This window comes from Hippichthys cyanospilos, chromosome 5 (genome assembly GCF_059441005.1).
Source record: "Hippichthys cyanospilos isolate Australia breed blue-spotted pipefish chromosome 5, RoL_Hcya_1.0, whole genome shotgun sequence".
NCBI lineage: Eukaryota > Metazoa > Chordata > Actinopteri > Syngnathiformes > Syngnathidae > Hippichthys > Hippichthys cyanospilos.
Genome location: NC_142373.1, coordinates 21,145,641 through 21,163,289, shown reverse-complemented (window position 1 = coordinate 21,163,289; position 17,649 = coordinate 21,145,641). Strand labels below are relative to the sequence as shown.

At 39.4% G+C, this 17,649-nt stretch overlaps 1 protein-coding gene across 4 annotated transcripts in view; it reads left to right on the top strand.

Annotated features, from left to right (window-relative positions):
* The window catches only part of il1rapl1a (interleukin 1 receptor accessory protein-like 1a), a 238,461-nt gene that overhangs the window by 194,366 nt on the left and 26,446 nt on the right, over positions 1-17,649 (top strand). For all 4 annotated transcript variants that reach the window (XM_088415704.1, XM_088415702.1, XM_088415701.1 and 1 more), the window contains exon 7: positions 17,489-17,621. In XM_088415704.1, coding sequence (XP_088271830.1) covers positions 17,489-17,621 — 133 coding nt within the window. The remainder of the gene's footprint in view (positions 1-17,488; positions 17,622-17,649) is intronic.

Genomic DNA, 17,649 nt, shown 5'->3' with positions numbered 1-17,649 from the left:
GTCAACAACGAGGCTAAGGGGATCATTTTTCCAAATGTGCAAAGGAAAAGAGGGCTTGATCTGTCCGTTCAAGACAAAAGCAAGAGCAGTGGCACGCGTGGATTTCAGAACATGGGGGGAAAAAAACACAGCCCAACCGATCCATGGTCCGTTCTCGCCGCGGCCGTCACTTGGATAAAGAAGCTTCACCAAAGCATTTCTGAACACCTTCTTTCAACCAAATTGGACAAGACTGAAGATGACTACCAGTGGAAGAGTAACATTGTGTGATGTTTCTGCAAATGATGAGCAGGAAGGAGAAGGATGTCCAGGATTTAAATAGGAGGAGCTACTTGGTGTGTCAGATAGCGATAGCGATAGCGACTTTTAGGGCTTTTTGACAAATTCATACTCCGCAGTGTCAAAAAACAAACTATTGAAACTTCAAATGGTTTTATTGTTGCAACATTGGATTCAGTATTTGTGTCTGCGCGCGTATATTGCCTCGGACTTTTCTTGTTTCCGCGCCACATCCTCCCCTCCAAAACCGCAACAGTATGTTATTCAATATACGATGAAGAAATGCCTCTGAAAGTACTGCAATATTGTTATTGTATATACTGTTACAATATTTTAATAACACACACCATGTGTTTTGTTTGGACAGCCATGATATATGAAAAAAACATGGACTTATGAATAATGAGTAACAACTATTTCCAATTACTTTCATTGGCAGACAGTAAAGATCCATTTTAACCAGACTAAAAGTGAATTAGTTAATCATTTCACTGCTATTGATCATGAAAGTTAAAGATCCATTTTAACTCAGTGAATGAGGTGAGTGACGTGAGTGAGTTTAAATCAATGTATTGTAATACAAGTGATTTCTGCCCACGGGAATTTGGAAAAGCTGCCCATATTAGTGATGAGTGAGTCTGTATGTAAATACGATGAGCTGCATGCCAACCGTGGTGTAATATGTCTTCATTTAGAAAATAAATGTAACTTAAAGAGAGTGCTTTCTAAATAATTTGTAATTCTAACGCAGTGTGCCAGGAGGTGTCAACATCAAAAGTGCACACTAATCTATTGCCAGCCAACATAATGTTGTTTTTACACGAGCGTACAAAAATTTTATTTCAGGAGATAATCCCTTTATCTCAGTTATCATTGATAAGATGAAAGGGCAAGAAACACACGTGTTACTATAGAAACGATAACCTAGTTATGTTCTCAATAATGAGCCCAAGGGACAGAAAAGAGTCAAGTGAAAATAGGATATGATTCGTTGCATTTTGATGTGCTCTAAATGAGGTTCTGGCAGGAATGAATGGCTTAAACCATCAAGTGTAGACAGTGAATGCAAAATGAGTAATGACTTATCATTATAAAGATTTGTTTAGTGCATTTTTGGGGTTCAAAGGAGACTCTGATTGAAGTGCAGCTCCACCTTGGCAAGATCTCTGCGTTCAGTGGGTGGATTCTCAAACAAAACGCAGTCTTCTTCTCAAAGGAAATCACTACGGTAATTAACATCCGACCATGCTCCCCCGCTACACTTGTGATTGGCTGAAAGTCATCCAAAGATGCAGCTAATGCACCGTTCCCTCAAGTATTTCACTAGAGTGAAATTATCTCATAGTGTTTTGCGTATCGTGGGACATCATCAGTCTGTGTTAGTGCGTAAACACTTCTGGGCCTCCCCCCCAGCTCTCCTCGTCTTACTGTCATTTGTCAGCCAGCTTTGCTTTAAATGTACAAGCATGTGCTCGTTTTCATTCAGGATGGACTGGGCATGTTGGATAAATGTGGATGTCGGGAAAGAAGGATTCTTGTGGGAAATCATTGTCTGTAGCCCTTTCACACAGTTTCCACAAAACAGTAAAGCTGGCCGTTAGTCAGTCCAGCCACTGATACTAGCTCCCATGCCAGGAAATTTGACGGTTAACTTTGACCACCCTTCCCATTTCCCACCATTTGTCTTTTTACCAGCCAACAGAAAAAAACTGGAGGTGGAAGTGAGGGTACATTACAGGTAAGGTGAGCGTAAAAAAAAAACAAAAAAAAACAGGTTTAAACCTAACAAGGCCCATGTCACCCCTGCAATTGAGCAAAGATCTGTCTGGATCACAGCCCGCCTTCAACACACGTCAGCTGGGAGAGGATCGAACAAGCATCCGCTGAATTATCGTGTGGATGGAACATGTTTACTCGGTGGATCGCTGGGACAGCGGGGATTGCTTGTGTGCGATAAATGGATGATGAATGGGTGTGTTTTGGTTGTTGGGTGATGCAGTAAATAGATGGGTAGGTGTTTTTGGATTGGAAGAGTGGGAGTTGCAGTATATGGGTAAGTAGGCGTAGTTATCACAAATTGATTGATGTTGAATGGATTGATAGTTTTAAGGGTGGATGGGTGGTTGAAATGTTCTTCAAGGATGGTCAAACCATAGTTGTTTGTTAGGTTATTTTTTTAAATTCCAATAGATCAAAGCAGGTAACAAAATGTTACCTTAAGCCTTCAAGAAGATGATGATCATTTTGTCAGTATCCATAAGTAGAACTTTTGAGTGGGTTGACTGCTGTGAGCCATCCTTGGCATTACATAAAAACCCACAGTTGCACTGAGATGTGTACTTTGTGAAAGCCTTTAAAAATGGTGAATAAGGGATGTGATGAGATTTTCTCAAGATAATCCAAAGCATTGGTTAATGCAAATGACTACACCCTAACCCACAAAAGATGACATAAGAAAAGAGTTGGCCGCCAAACAGAGGAATGTTGTGCATGGAAAAACAAGATGAAAGAGAAATAGTAAATTAATTCCTTTAGATGTGCAACTCTCAAGACGAGAGTGCGTGCATTAAGCCAGCGGTATGTGCAAAGCCCTTAGGAGTGTGTTTTAAAAGATGTAACACAACTAGAAGGGCACCCTGTAGAGCTTGTACCTCCACCAAGCACAGCGTTGCTTAGATCTACCCTCAAAATGGATCTGTCTCTTCCTTGATCCAGGCTACACTGCTCCACAGTGAAACTGGCGGGGCAAATTAAATTTTGTGTAAAGGCTACTCAGGGAGAACAAACCTTGGTCTACTACAGTATTTTTCTGGAAAAGTTATTTTTACAAATTGTGACCTCCACCTTGGTAGTTTTAATACTGAAGTGCACTGCATGTTTCACTTTGGACATATGGCGCACCGAGGGATTGGAGGGTCTCGGTGTTGACACAAGTGTGTAAATGGGGGAAGGACGGCAGTCTGAGTTGATGTGACCTGCTCGGTTTGTTAACTCCGATTTGGGATGAAGTCATCGGGTCCCACTTGGCATTCTGGTCAGTGGGTCAGTGTCCGCAGCCAGCCAACACTCGGGTCATTCGTTTGAGTGATTTCTCCTCGTTGTGTGTTAAATTCCCACCATTTAATTGGCCTGCGGCAATCCTGGAAAGTGGCCAGCTGCGACTCCTTCGCTCGTGCTGTACGTCTGTGCTCTGTTATTAGCTGCACGATTCCTCTTCACTCTCCCTTGGAGATTTGAGATGTTATAGGTCCATTTTCTATTTGAAGAGTTATATTAATACTGCCAGGATCATTTTAAAGATACCTAGACAAGGTGTGGATAATATAGGAAGGTGCTTAAACCCATCTATTTATATATTATACATTTCTATGCCAGTAGTTATCATTAGGGTAGTGATTTGACTGAGAGGCAGGGTACAAACTGGACTGGTCATCAGCCGCAGGTCACACACACAAAAAAAAAAAAAAAACATCTCACCAATGGAGAAAAGTTTTCAATGACTGGCATGCAAAATTTCAGAAAGTGGGAAGCACAAAGTGAACATGCACATTTTCAACAAGAGGCGAATGACTGCAAGGTGCTTCATTTTGGGGTCAACCCATTCTCCCTCTTAGAGTCTCCAAATGGTCCATAATGCTGCTGCTCACCTCTTTAAGAACCCAGCTTCATTTTTGTAGTTTCTATTTGGGCCCAATTTTTAACACATTGTTTCATCATGGCCCCTTGGAGTAAAGATCTGTTAGACCGAACTCAAAGTTAATTTCAGTGAGCTCCTTTGAGAAAAAAAATCTTCCAGAGACTTGAGATCATTAATCATTTTTTTAAGGTTGTGTTCCATAGACCATGTGAGAGTTTTTTTTAAGGTATGAATTGCAATAGTGGCAGAAAGTAGTAAATATTTTCAGCCAAGCAAGATTTCACATTCCCATGTGTAACTTTGATGGGAATAGTGGTGTAAAGCCCTTGATTTTTTCCGACAGATGAAATGGAGAATAACTGTGCACACTGCAAGACACAGGTCAAGTACCGTGGTTGCACTTGATGCATGCGGAGGAATTTGGTGCGCAGTCATGAGGGAAGTGGGCAAAGTTTAAATTTGAGCTTGAGGAAGTTGGGTGTGTTTATCCCTTATTCAGTAATAAAATACAAAAAAGATAAAAGAGCATTATTCATATCGTCATCACATAATCCCTGGCGGTGCCTCTCATCATATAATGGGCCCTCAGTCTTCTGCCGACTCGGACACAGAACCTATTATGTCATCACAAAGTGACAATTAGCAGACAAAAGAGGGGGTGAAAGTGAGGGCACCAAATACCTGTTCGCAAAGCCCGAAATTTCCCACCAGTAATTAAAGGCTTACATTTCCCCTGATGGACCATCAGACACTACAGAACAAACGCGGGGATGGTGCAACAAGAGGGGAAAAGAAGAGATTTGAAAAGAAAGAAAAGCCTTGGGGCTTCTAGTGATAATTAAGGGCTCGTCTCCGGAGATAAGAAAAAGACGACGTGAGGTGTTTGTGTTCTAGGCCCAATTTAGCTTTCTATTGACCACCTGAATATCTTTGAGTCCACTTAAAGACAGCCTCAACCTTTTAGTTGTGAATACACATAATTTTGTGAATACAATTAAGCATATACTGGGTATAACATACTTTCATGAAAATACCACCTTCCGGCAATTTTTTTTGGAATAAGAAATTGACAGATTCAGAACATATGTACCATCATGTTGCTATGCCCTAGTTTTTTTGTGTTTATATATACACAATACATATATATATATATATATATATATATATATATATATATATATATATATATATATATATATATATATATATATATATATATATATTTGGTTATGCTCCTTCCAGTGTTGTAGTTTTAGGTGAGTGTTGTTTTTTTTTTCAGAAATAAGAATTCAGCTAACTTGTGTTGCCAAGCTGTATGAAATCTGCCTTCACAAGCAACATTGCAGGTGTCTGTGCACTGTAAGTGAACAGACACATTAAGTTAATAGATGTTTGCAATAGCCAGTCAGATCACAAGTTGGCGACAGGCCAGCTAGAAGGCCTCACATTGAACGTGACATGTATGCATCCTGTGATTGGATGGGAGACAGTGTTATGCAGATCAACCAAACTATAAGGTGTAGCTTGGTTGATATGCATTAACGGTGTAGCCTACTCCTGAGCCAGGAAGTATGTGTTTTGGTGAGTGCAAGCATTTTATTTACTTTTTTCATTTTGAATATGGTTTGACCATTTTATTGCGTTCATATTGAATTACTGAATATCACGGATCAGGTGTAGAGATACGTTGTAATTGCTGATGCATGTTTATTGATGTTCAAATGCTTTGGAAAAGAGCCTGTGTTGTACATGATTAAGGTGATGCAACACCCAGGAATGCGTGTGTGCTTCTGAATGTTATTTCTCTACCCGTGGTGTCATGAATGATGGTATTATGAGGTGTATTTATTCGAGTCGGACTAAGTAGAACATCACTGAAAACCTAATGCTGCGTTCACACCAAAGGACGCGCATGGAGTGACTTGAGATGTCATGCGACACGAAATTCCAATCATTTGGCCTGTCGCAAGAAGTAAAAAAACAAACCGCCACTAGTAAGCAGCAATACACAAAATCGACTTGACTAGTTTGAACAAAATCATATGGATATATGGTCAACCTCTTATATTTGCTGTTGTCTTGCTTCTTCTATAATTACATAGAGCACAACGCAAGAAGCTGATTTGCAGCACGTGTTGTAAAATATGCTTAAAATTTACATCCAACACACATACACACATACCCTCCTCATCTCTGTGTTGGCACGTCTCCAAAGTAGAACTGCCTACAATTCTGCTGCCCGCCACTGGCACATGCAGTACCTGTCGTTAGCGTGCACCTTAGCGGGAGGCTGTCCAAGCCCTTGCAGTGCATGTTGTCATGGTAACTTGAGGGCAAGCTAAATAAATGAAAATCTGTCAGGCCGTTTTGAATGCCATAAAAAAAAAAAAAATTAAAAAAGCTCTTGCTGAGTTGTGCTTCTCTCGAGAGGTCAGCCACGACCGAAAATTAGCTGTTGAAAAATGAATTTTAAAAATCTGGAGTCAACTTGCGGATTGCTTTTTGATCCCTCCTATCATAACATAGCCGTTCCGTAGCCATGCATGTGTAATTATTGTACAAGATCACCATCACACTTTGAATCTCTATTGCAGGCGCACATGGAATCCTTGCCCACGCCTTTAAAGCAAAAATAAACATAACATAACCATTACCTGAAAATATTTCACCTACAAGTTCTTGTATTTAAAAAACAAATCTGTTTGATTTCATTGTTTTTGTGCATAAATTTAGCCCCTTGAAGGCAGTCATAGAAACAGAATGGTCTTGGTGAGAAATTTTCGACATTCCTGCCCAACTATTTTTTTGCCCCATTGCACATCATTGTTTAGTAAATCTGAGGCTTTACGTCAAGAAAATATATGGATTATTTTATGCAACACGCACCAGGGACTTGGGAGACGGCAACGTTTGAACAGCAATCCATCAATTTTTAATTACACAGATGGATGTATCGCCGTTTATTGAACACGCATGCAGACAGCGCTAAGATACTGTGGGCATATAACACTGCAAAGCATCATTCCATCCGGAGGCAGCTTCGAACATGAGGTAGTGCTCTTGTTCATGAGCGCATCGGTCCATTTGATGCGTGAAAATTACAAAATGCTTTAGAATCTCAGGGATAAACATCCCTTAAATATTGAACGCCCAAGTAATTTACCCAAGCATTACTAAGTGTTTCAGTACCATGACAGTTGGTGATCACGGCCAATAAAGGTGGCAAACACAGTGTTCATGGTCTGTATTTAAATAGAAGTACAGATAGTTGTTCAATGATGTCATTGAATTAAAAAAAATACAGCCAACACTATCCTGTTTATCATGGGGATTTTCTTTTCCAACCTCCTGCATGGTCGAATCCAAAAAGATACTTTTCTGTTTGCATGAATGTAAGTATGTACGTACGTATGTATGTCTCTCATTGTTTCTGTTTTCTCTGACTTTTGGCCATGTCAAAGTTTGTTAAAACCATGGCAAAAATGCTTTGTTTTATAATTATTAGAAAAAATTGTAGTTTATATCCTCTAAAAGTTCATGAAAGGTGGACTCCCCATCAGCTGTGCTTTTTTACACATTGTGTTGTAAGCCTAAAAGGTAGAATGAAGAAAACACGTTTTGTAAAAAAACAATTACAAGTATCTGTAGGCAGTTGAGATTTGCATCTTTCAAAAAAAGTCAATCTAATGTTTATCTCGAAACATGAGGTGCAGTATGATTCAAAAACAGATTATTTTAAAGTGGAACAATCTGGTTTGATTGAGTGATATGACGATTTGGTTGATATGGCTGAAAGTGATGCAAATAGTTTCACATCATTTTACAATATAAATGTACCTGTTGTTGGGAGAAATATTTGTCCTTTGTACCTTCTGTCACTGATAACCAGTTGTCATTTTACAGGTTTTATTGATCTGGTTAGGGGAAAAGTGAGTGAAGCAATACTTTGCTAGGTTAGCATCTAACACGAGTTTATACGTCACAGTTTGGCCTGAACCAATATTGCTTGACTGACATCACAGAACAAATTGCCTTCTCTTTTTGAAGTTAATATGTTGTACCATGTAGAGTGGTGGTAATGGCAAAAAAAGGGGACTTGGAGTAGCATAGAGGACCACCTCTTTTGGTGTCTTTAGTGTTTTGCTTCAGATCTAAGACTTTGTTGACTGTCACAGTATTTGTTCCCAGTCAAACACCCTTGCTGGTCTAGATGTGTTTTGAAGTTCCGAAGCAAAACACCACATCTTCTTGTGGCAGGCATCATCCCTTCTTGAAGTAGGGCCATGTTATGCTGTCAAGTGAGAAGTGACTTGTGGTGTTGTTGTTGTTGTTTTTTTTTTTTTCATACAGGCAAAAGTCAACTCCAAACAGGCGCAAGAGAGAGGGGATTTCAATAGAAGGCAATAAAAAGATAAATAACTCACTTTCACTGTCCATCCTGCTCTTTCCTACTGTGAAAGAAAATTCAACTTCAATTTTTTCAAGAAATATCTCATACAACTATTTTACTACAGTTATGATACCAATATTGCAGTTTAGAGTAATTACCGATAATAATCAACCCAGTAGTATTTTAGTACAAAATGTTGGGGGTGGGCAGCACAATGGCAGCCTCTTTAGCACATCTGCCACACATTGGGAAGGTTGTGGGTTGGCTCCAGCCCTTCTGTGTGCAGTTTGCATGCTCTCCCCATGCCTGTGTGGATTTTTGTTTTGTTTCCAAAAAACATGCGCGGTATGTGTGTTCGACAATGTCTTTGTGGTGTAATTGTGTCATTAATGGTTGTCAGTCTGTGTGTGCCCTGTGATTGTTTGGCAACAAGTTTAGGATGTATAACGCCTGCTGCTCAAACCATGACCCATGTGTGGATAAGCAGTTAAGACAATGGAGGGAAGGAAGGGATGGATGGATGGATGATGTTAGAAGAGATTGGCAAGTAATACTATTCAAACAAAGAACAATAGCCATCAACAATAGGTATGAAAATACATGACACTTTCACTCCAAACATTTGGATCACAAAAATTGAGCTCAAACATGACAATGTACTTCAAATTTCGAAGATCTCGGATGTTCGCCGAAAATATCACAATACTGTTTTATTATTATTATTATTGATTTTGGACCAATGTCTGCCCAATATGTAATGGTTGCAAAGTTTTTTTTTTTTTTTGTTATTATGCCCTTGATATTTAAGATTAATTGATGCTCCAGAAATATATGTTAAGTGATCAATATTAGATTTAAATTAATTGAAACAGAATCAAATTAAACTTGTGAATCAAAATTGAACTGATCCAGGAAATTACCATCGATGCCCACCTCTCAGCGGTACTTTCGCCTTCTTCCGTTCAGGCTGGTTGAGTTCCTGCTTAGTGACTTTGAGAAGACCAATGTGAATGGTTGCCTGTGTCTGTCTCACTACAACTCAGTGGTACGCAAACCAGAACATTGTTACCCTTTTTACCCAGAGTCTGTTGGGGTTGGCTTCAGTTTGCAGCATCCCTGAACAGGATAAGTGGTAGAAAGATGTACGTACAGGCACATGCATCCATACACAGAACCCCTGAGAGAAAGCCTCAAAATGTCACATACAGTAACAAGCTAGGCTGCTACAGCTCTTGCAAGCATATTTGCTTCTCAAGCTTGTGTGACAGAGCAAAAGAATCAATAAGTCAATGCCAGACAGATATATCATTTATTATGAGATATAAAAGCGAGAGATCCTGGGTGGAAACAGGAGATAAGTGCTTGCTATCTCCAACAGGTGTCGTGATCAGCTCTCAGTTACAGGGAGGGTGTCAATCATCCACATTACATGGATCTTTTCCACACACGCCCACACACACACATACACACACACGCACGCGCGCGCACACAGTTCAGCAAGGGATACTTTGTCACATCAATTCCTGCCAAAGCCTCTCATGGTGCATTTATATACGGACACAGTAGCCAACTTGTTATTTGTCAATTACGCCCTTATTTCAAAACCATTCAGGTTTAAGCATTCTGGATTAAGTGGAAAATAATTGTAGTGACTTCATCTTTTCAAAAATACCCTATCAATCAGAACATTAGGTACATGCCCAATTTTCTATAGTGCTTGTCCTCATTAAGGTCACCTGTGAGTTGGAGGCCATCCCAGATGACTTTGGCCGAGAGGAAAGCTAGACCCTGGAGTGTTTGCTAGCCAGTCACGTATGAGATACACCTCTTCAATCTTGATCACTCCAATACAGTAGTTTCACTGAAAATTCTGCCTTTAGAATGCTGATCATGCATAATTTTGCTGGCTTTGGGGTGGGTGCTAATCAGGTACAAGCTAACGACGACAGCAAGGGATTTGACAATTTTTCTTTTAAAGGCTAAAGCAGTGTGCATAACCTCAATCTCAGGTCAGCTCTGCGCACACATCATCTTTTAAATATGAAGCTTGTCTGCTTTAAATATCTCACTCTTAACACAGGCCACTGGTTTTAACAGAAATCATATAACAATGGCACTGCCGCAGGAGATAAGAGGGATTTAAAAGGCTCCGCCTCTTTCAACCCTGTAACTTGATAGCGTGCAAATTATTCACCTCATTGTTCCAGTCTCACCATCTGCTCACTTTAAACTGCCCGTGCATCACGGCGCTTCGGTCCCGGAGGCTAATGACCGAGTCATGTGAGCCATATGTAAAGAGGCCTTCAAATCTACGCCCGGATAATATTTGTACGTCCTCCAAAGCCTCCCAAGCGCTGCTGCTTTTCAGCCCCGCCAATCTAAACTGCAGCTGTAGTTACACAATGTTTATATAAGGCGTGGAGATAGAAGTGGCACTTTAAATATCTTGGCGCTTATTGCGCGTGTTCGCTGACTGGATTTCTCTGCAAATAGTGGATAGGCGTTGGTGGGAGTTGGGGGTATATTTTATGGAGGCAGCGGACATGATGTAATCATACTGCTGTGTTTATTATCCTTTTCGTGGCAGCCAAGGTGGGTCCCAGTTGGGGATTGGATGTTTTAAAAAATGGCAGCAACCACTTAAATTACTGGACTCCCAAGAATTCCGAATGGATTTGCTTGAATTGTTTTCAAATCGAATTGATCAAATCATGCTTGTAGCCACTTATTGTTGGTTCGATCCAGTGGCCTTGAGGAGCAGGGATGTCATCCATTGTTTGCCTGGGAACTTTGGGTACAAATCTAAGCAAAGACAGGGCGCGTCTGGAGCACAGTCGGACAAATTCAGAAACTGACTTGGAAAATCAGTCCAAAATATTGCATAATATGGTTTTAAACCATTCAGAGAAATTAGACGACATGATTGTGGGTGTATTAGTTAGACAAATCAAATCGAGTTTATTTGGATAGCCCTGAATCACAGAAGTCTCAAAGGGCTTCACAGGTTAAAAGAAGTCACATCGAGACTTCTTTTGCAAAAAAGGAGTCGTACAGTGACTTCTTTTCATCATGAGCAGCATCCCCAGATCAAAGCTCCCAGAAGGAGAAGGAAAAACTCAAAAACACCAATTTGGGGAAAATCAGAAACCTTCAGAAGGGACCACAGGTGGGAGGAGCCACCTTCCAGGCTCAACAGGTTGAAGTGGATGCTGCATGTACAAAATACAAACAAATACAACTACAGATAAACACATTGTGCCAAATTAGGGAGGAAACATTCAGTGCAAAAATGTCAGTCATTTAATTTGGTTGGTTGGATGGATGGCTGGTTGGTTGGTTGGTTGGTTGGCTGGCTGGTTGGTTGGTTGGCTAGTTGGTTGGCTGGTTGGTTGGTTAATCAATGAGCTGATAGGTCTGTGAATGGGTTGGTTGTTCATTTTGTTGGTTGGTAGGTAGTTCGGTCTGTAAATCAATGGAGGACCAGATTTTTTGGGGTCAAGTAGTTGTTCAGTGGTTTGACTGGTTAGTTACCTTGTTGACAAGTTGAAATAATCTCTCCAAGAGTTGATATTATGTTGGTTGTCGGTTCATTGCCCAAATCTTTTTGTTGGTCAATCTGCGGGATGTTTGTATGGCCGGTGTCATATGTTGACTAGTCAGTCGGTTGGTTGGTTGGTTGAACTATGTGTCAGTTGCTTAGTTTTAGTCATTCAGTTTGCAGCATTAGTCATAAAACACGAACAAAAAAGACAGTACTCATGATGGAAGAATAAATGATTTAATAATGACAATTTTTAACAAGTTGACTTTCTAACAGAAAGTATGAGTTTGTGTATTGGGTGTCTGAGGTCAAAGAGAATGAGCTACACTCAAACAAAGAGAAGTGGAAGATACTGCACTGGCTGAATATCAATAATGTATTGATGTGTAGCAGAGTGTTGCCTGTCGCTCCCTGAAGCAGAATGTGGCACAACAATAAAAATATAAAAAAATAAATTTTCCGCCGCAATAAAAGACACATCAGTAAAACTGCTTATAGATCTCACATGTCTATCGGGTGAATGGGCAACACTGGGGAACGGGCGCACTGAGATGTGTAATAGCCCTTTTTTTGGCCATCTATATTGTGTTCGTTCTCATCATCTATAGCTGGCACAAAAGAGAGCATTAAGACTTGTATGCGCGTCCAACCAGGAGCAGCGTGAGGCCCTTAACCATTTCCTGGCATTCCCGGGGCGCTCGGTGGAGACTTCCTTGGTGGGTCACGGCTGCCAGCAGCACGACACGTCTAATTTGCAAGTGATGTGTGGGATTAACTAACGGCTGATAAACAGAGAAGGGAAATGCGGCAGCTGTGGCACTTGCAGCTGCACAGCGTGCCGCTTATTTGCATGCTTGCCGCACAAATGAAGTGTTTGCAGAGAGTAAAGATGGGGCTCGCCGGAGCCTACGTATATGTACTGTACAGTATGTGTTGTGTCGCCGCTTGTAAAGTCCGACTGTGCTCAAACAGCCCGCTCTGAGAGGCTGTTGAACTTTGGAAATGTCAAACGGGGCTCCTCGCAGACATTATCCCCTCAGCATGCTCCATGCATACAGGTGCTAAAACCTTCCGCAAGTTAGGAGGACCAGATGTTAGGTTTTCTTGAAACATGGCCACTCCTGGGGACTTTTATACATCGCCCAGGTCAGATTTTAAAACGGTCATTTTCAAGTCATTTTCAAATTTGGCAATTTATTCAATTAGCCATAACACAATCCGTCTAAGTAATCAATATGTGTACATAAAGGGTGCAGTACCACAAAACAGAAAATGCCGCAAAATACCACAAAACACCTGCTTGCCTTCTTCTTCGTTTATTCATGACTTTTTTAGATATTTATATTGACCAATGCAATGGTTAAGGTGCACACATTAGAAAAAGCATCATGTCAATGAGCACTGAATACCCTAATTTTATGTAAAAGCTATCTATCTATCTATCTATCTATCTATCTATCTATCTATCTATCTATCTATCTATCTATCTATCTATCTATCTATCTATCTATCTATCTATCTATCTATCTATCTATCTATCTATCTATCCATTCAAATTTAGAAGTAAAAACTCATTTTACACAAAAATCCAATTCATCCAGAGCGAACATCAGAAAGGACACTCAGAAACCAGACTCTGAAAGAATCTAGAAAGACAGTTTGACATGACATCTTGAAAGCTTGACATTCTGACCATGTGACACTGAAAATCTACAGCTTCAAGACTGTCTAAAATGTCAACCATGGTTGGTGACAAACACATGACCATAGCAACTGATATCAAACCAAAAAGATGTTTAATTCTTTAGTTAGTTAGTTAGTTAGATAGATAGATAGATAGATAGATAGATAGATAGATAGATAGATAGATAGATAGATAGATAGATAGATAGATAGATAGATAGATAGATAGATAGATAGATAGATAGATAGATAGATAGATAGATAGATAGATAGATATTTTAAATTATCACACTTTTAAAATTGTGTATGTTTTTCTGTGGGAATGGAACAGATTGACGAAACTCACGTTAGTTAAACCCTTAAATGTCAGATTGTTTTGGATTCTGAACATAGTCACAGAACCAGTTGGTGTCTGTTATCGTTCTAATACAGATGCCCAAGTCCCCTACATACAAATGACACAAGAGGGCTGTTCTCTCTCAATAGTATTGTATTACGAATCACGTATCGTTCCACTTTTTGCTCACGTTTTAGGTTTGCCTTCCAACACAGTTTGTCTAAAACGTCATTGGCTGGCTTTTCAATCACATTCTATTTTTGGTCTTTCATGTCCAGCATTATATAATGTTATGTTTAATATTATTTGATGATACAGCGAATGTACACATATTGGGATTATGATATTTGAAGGTGCTTGTTATTCAAACATTAATATCTCAGAAGTAAGGTTAATGTCATATGCCAAGGCCCTTTCCCCATTCCTCCTCATAGTTTTTGGGAGATCTATTTTTCTATTTTTATGTAGTCCTGACAAATAAATGATAATGAAAGCATAACCTTGCTGGCAGAGGTAATGAACACCTCGTTGAGAGTGTCAATCAAATCTGAGCGTTATTATATTTGTGGAAGCAGAATCTATGATCGGATCCGATGAGATTGTGGAGGTGTAGCGACAGTGAAACAGCGCCTTCTACCTTACGCTTTGCCTCTTTCGTCATCTCAGTTCACATGCCTTGGAGCCAGCCACTGCAATGTCTCTCCTCCTCTTCCCCCGATCATGAATTATGAGCCTGCCTTATTCGTGTGTTGTTTACATGTATGCTCTCTACTTACAATGCATCTTGTGAGGAGAAAAAGAATATACTGACTTCACTGTTTATCAGCCTCTCACATGGATGCACTGTTCCATTGTGATACATTTACAGAAAAAAGGCATTATCTTTATGCTTATGGAGTAATATCACCGTCAAGAAGACATATGCATGTTTAACCAGTCGTGTACGTAGTTTAACCAGTCGTATCCGTAGTTTAACCATGTGTGTCTTGTACCTTGTGAGTAAGAGTCAAAAATGTGAATGAAAATGTTTCTTGTGAGTACAAGTCGCAGTTGCGTGGGCCTGAAATGTTTTTGTTTGAGTAAATTGTATGTATTTTAATATTTTCCTTGTGACTTTTGAACCAGAATTGTGTGTTTGGATTTTTATTTGCGATTACCAATAAAAACCTGCGAGTACAAAGTCTTTTCAATACAACGCTTCCTTGTGCGACTATGAAACTTCACTATACACGACTTTGCATCCGTGCACGAACGTGTGGATTTTGTCCTGCGTGTACGACTCTCTTTGCTCTGAGTTTGTGTCACAATATGCAAATTGAGATGATGTGACGCCAAGCTACCAGGAAAAGTAAGTCAAAGTCGATGGAAGACGCCATAAATGTCCAATTTATTTCCAATATAACTGAAGATTCCTTGTTAACAACATGAAAGTCCTTTTTTTTCAATTTATTTTAAGAACATTCAAAGTCAAACACACACAGTTTTGCTTCGAAGTCACGAGGAAAATCTTCAAAGCCATACAATTTAGAGTTGCACCCACAAGAAAAATGTTCATATGCACACAATTTAGACTCGTACTCACGAGATATAAACATTATGGATGCGAATGGTTAAACACGCATACATTTTTTTGACAGCAATCTCAATCCACACATATTAATCTCATTGTTCCATAACATTCTTGTCTGCAGACCAAAACAAAAATTTCACAAATGTCCACATACATGCACACTGTCTCTAGACGGGCCTCCGAGCGTCCCTCATAAGCAGAAGCAGCAGCTCTAAAGAAAATAAGGTTATCATCCCCTCACTTGCGATAGCCTCATTCCCTCCCTCTCTTCCGACGTGGATGCGCGGTCTCCGAGGGGGGCTTAAGGAAGCTGTTGAGTGCCCTCGTGTGTTCATTACAGTTTGCACGCTATCATTTAAGTGTGCTTCTGTGTGAGCTGTTCTCACTCAAGAATCTCTCACTCGGGCCTTGCCCTCCACAGTGTCACACTGGTAATGTAATGCAGCTTCTGGTGTGTTCAAGGCTGTCGTATACGCTAAATGGTCAAATGTACTGGGACATCATCCATTGCAGCTGGAATTATTATCGTTAATATGTACAGTTATGACTAATAGTTATAATTTGGGGATGGTTTGGTCAATTAAGTAAATTGTAGTATTGAAAGAAATAGTTGGATTAAATTTTCAAACTGTTTTGGTTTGTGTTTGCTTGTTTTTAATCCAGTACAGTACAAATTTAAAACACAGTTTCATTTCATTTCATTTCACTTTTATGTACAATGCTTACATTTTATCCTTAGTACAGTATTACCTTACAATAACTTAATATTTGTCCACAAGAAATAGTCAACATAAACAGACCAATTCTCAAAAAAAAATCTAAATAAATTCTGTGGACTAATATGTTAAACAAGTTTGATCAAGCTTGTATTCATAATACATTTAAGTGTCACTTTTTTATGTTGTTATCCTATGTTTAAGGGCAGTGTTAATGTTCAGAAAGCACAGCGGCTAACGATAATATTAATTTGACTGTTTAGGAATAAACCTTGAGGTTTTTTTTTTTTCTTTTTTTATGTACAGGTACTACATTTACTGTATTGTCTTGATCAATATGGCGGTACCTTGGTGTGGTACTTGGTGTAAAATGTTTGAAATTGAGGTTTTTAAGTAATTCAAGTTTAAGTTTTAAGTAATTCTGTAATGTAAACTGCCTAACAAGTGTAAAAATAAATTGATCGCTGTGAACTAGAAAAGATTCAATAATCCTGAATAGATACAGAGGTAAAATTCCAGTATAACAGTGGTACATGGTAATTCAGATCACATTTTGTTAAAATAAAAACTAAACTAAAATAAATAAAATATGGTAATATGGTTTTTTATTGCTACAGGTGAAAAAAGTCACCAATTGTTTTAAGTCAGGTGTGTCGAACGCACAGTTTTTGGGCCAAACACGGCCCGCAAGGAGGTTGAATCCGTCTTGCAAGATGATTTCGTGAAGCATTAGAAAATTAATAACACGTTGTGGTTTGGGCATTTCTCTTCAACAGGATCTTTGTGTTTCATTGTATATTTATTTAGAGTTCACTCGATTTGTTGTATACAAAATACGTGAACACATGGAAAAAGACCATTTCCATTCATTTCATGAAATTAAAGAAAATCTTATCTTGGGATGTATATGTTAGGGACAAAAAAAGTTATTTTATCTTGAGGCCAAAGCATCTATTCCATTTTCTATAGCCACTTATCTTTACTAGGATCACTGGCTCACTGGTGCCTATCCCAGCTGACTTTGGAGGACACCCTGAACTTGTTGAATTGAAGGCCACACAGGGACCAACAACCCTTCATGCACCCAATCGCACCTAAGGACAATTTATAGTGTTTAATCCATCTTGAGACAGTTTGATGTCAAGGAATTTTAATTGAATTTGGAAACTTCTTTTTGGTATTTGATGATGGTTAAGTTGAATTTTAGCCATTTTTTCCAGGTTTTGAGGTTCAATTTTTTCATACTTGTGTCACATTGTGTCACTGTATTTCATGAATGTTATATTGAATTACTTGAGGGGATGTCTAATTGGGCTGTTTATGCATTCTTCGTAGGAACGGCACTGAACTTGACATGCCGGGCGTTTTTTGGATATAGCGGCGACGTCATCCCACTCATCTACTGGATGAAAGGAGATAAATTCATCGAAGACTTGGATGAGGAGCGAGTGCAGGAAACCGAAATCAAGTAAGGAACACAACTGTAGTATTGATGC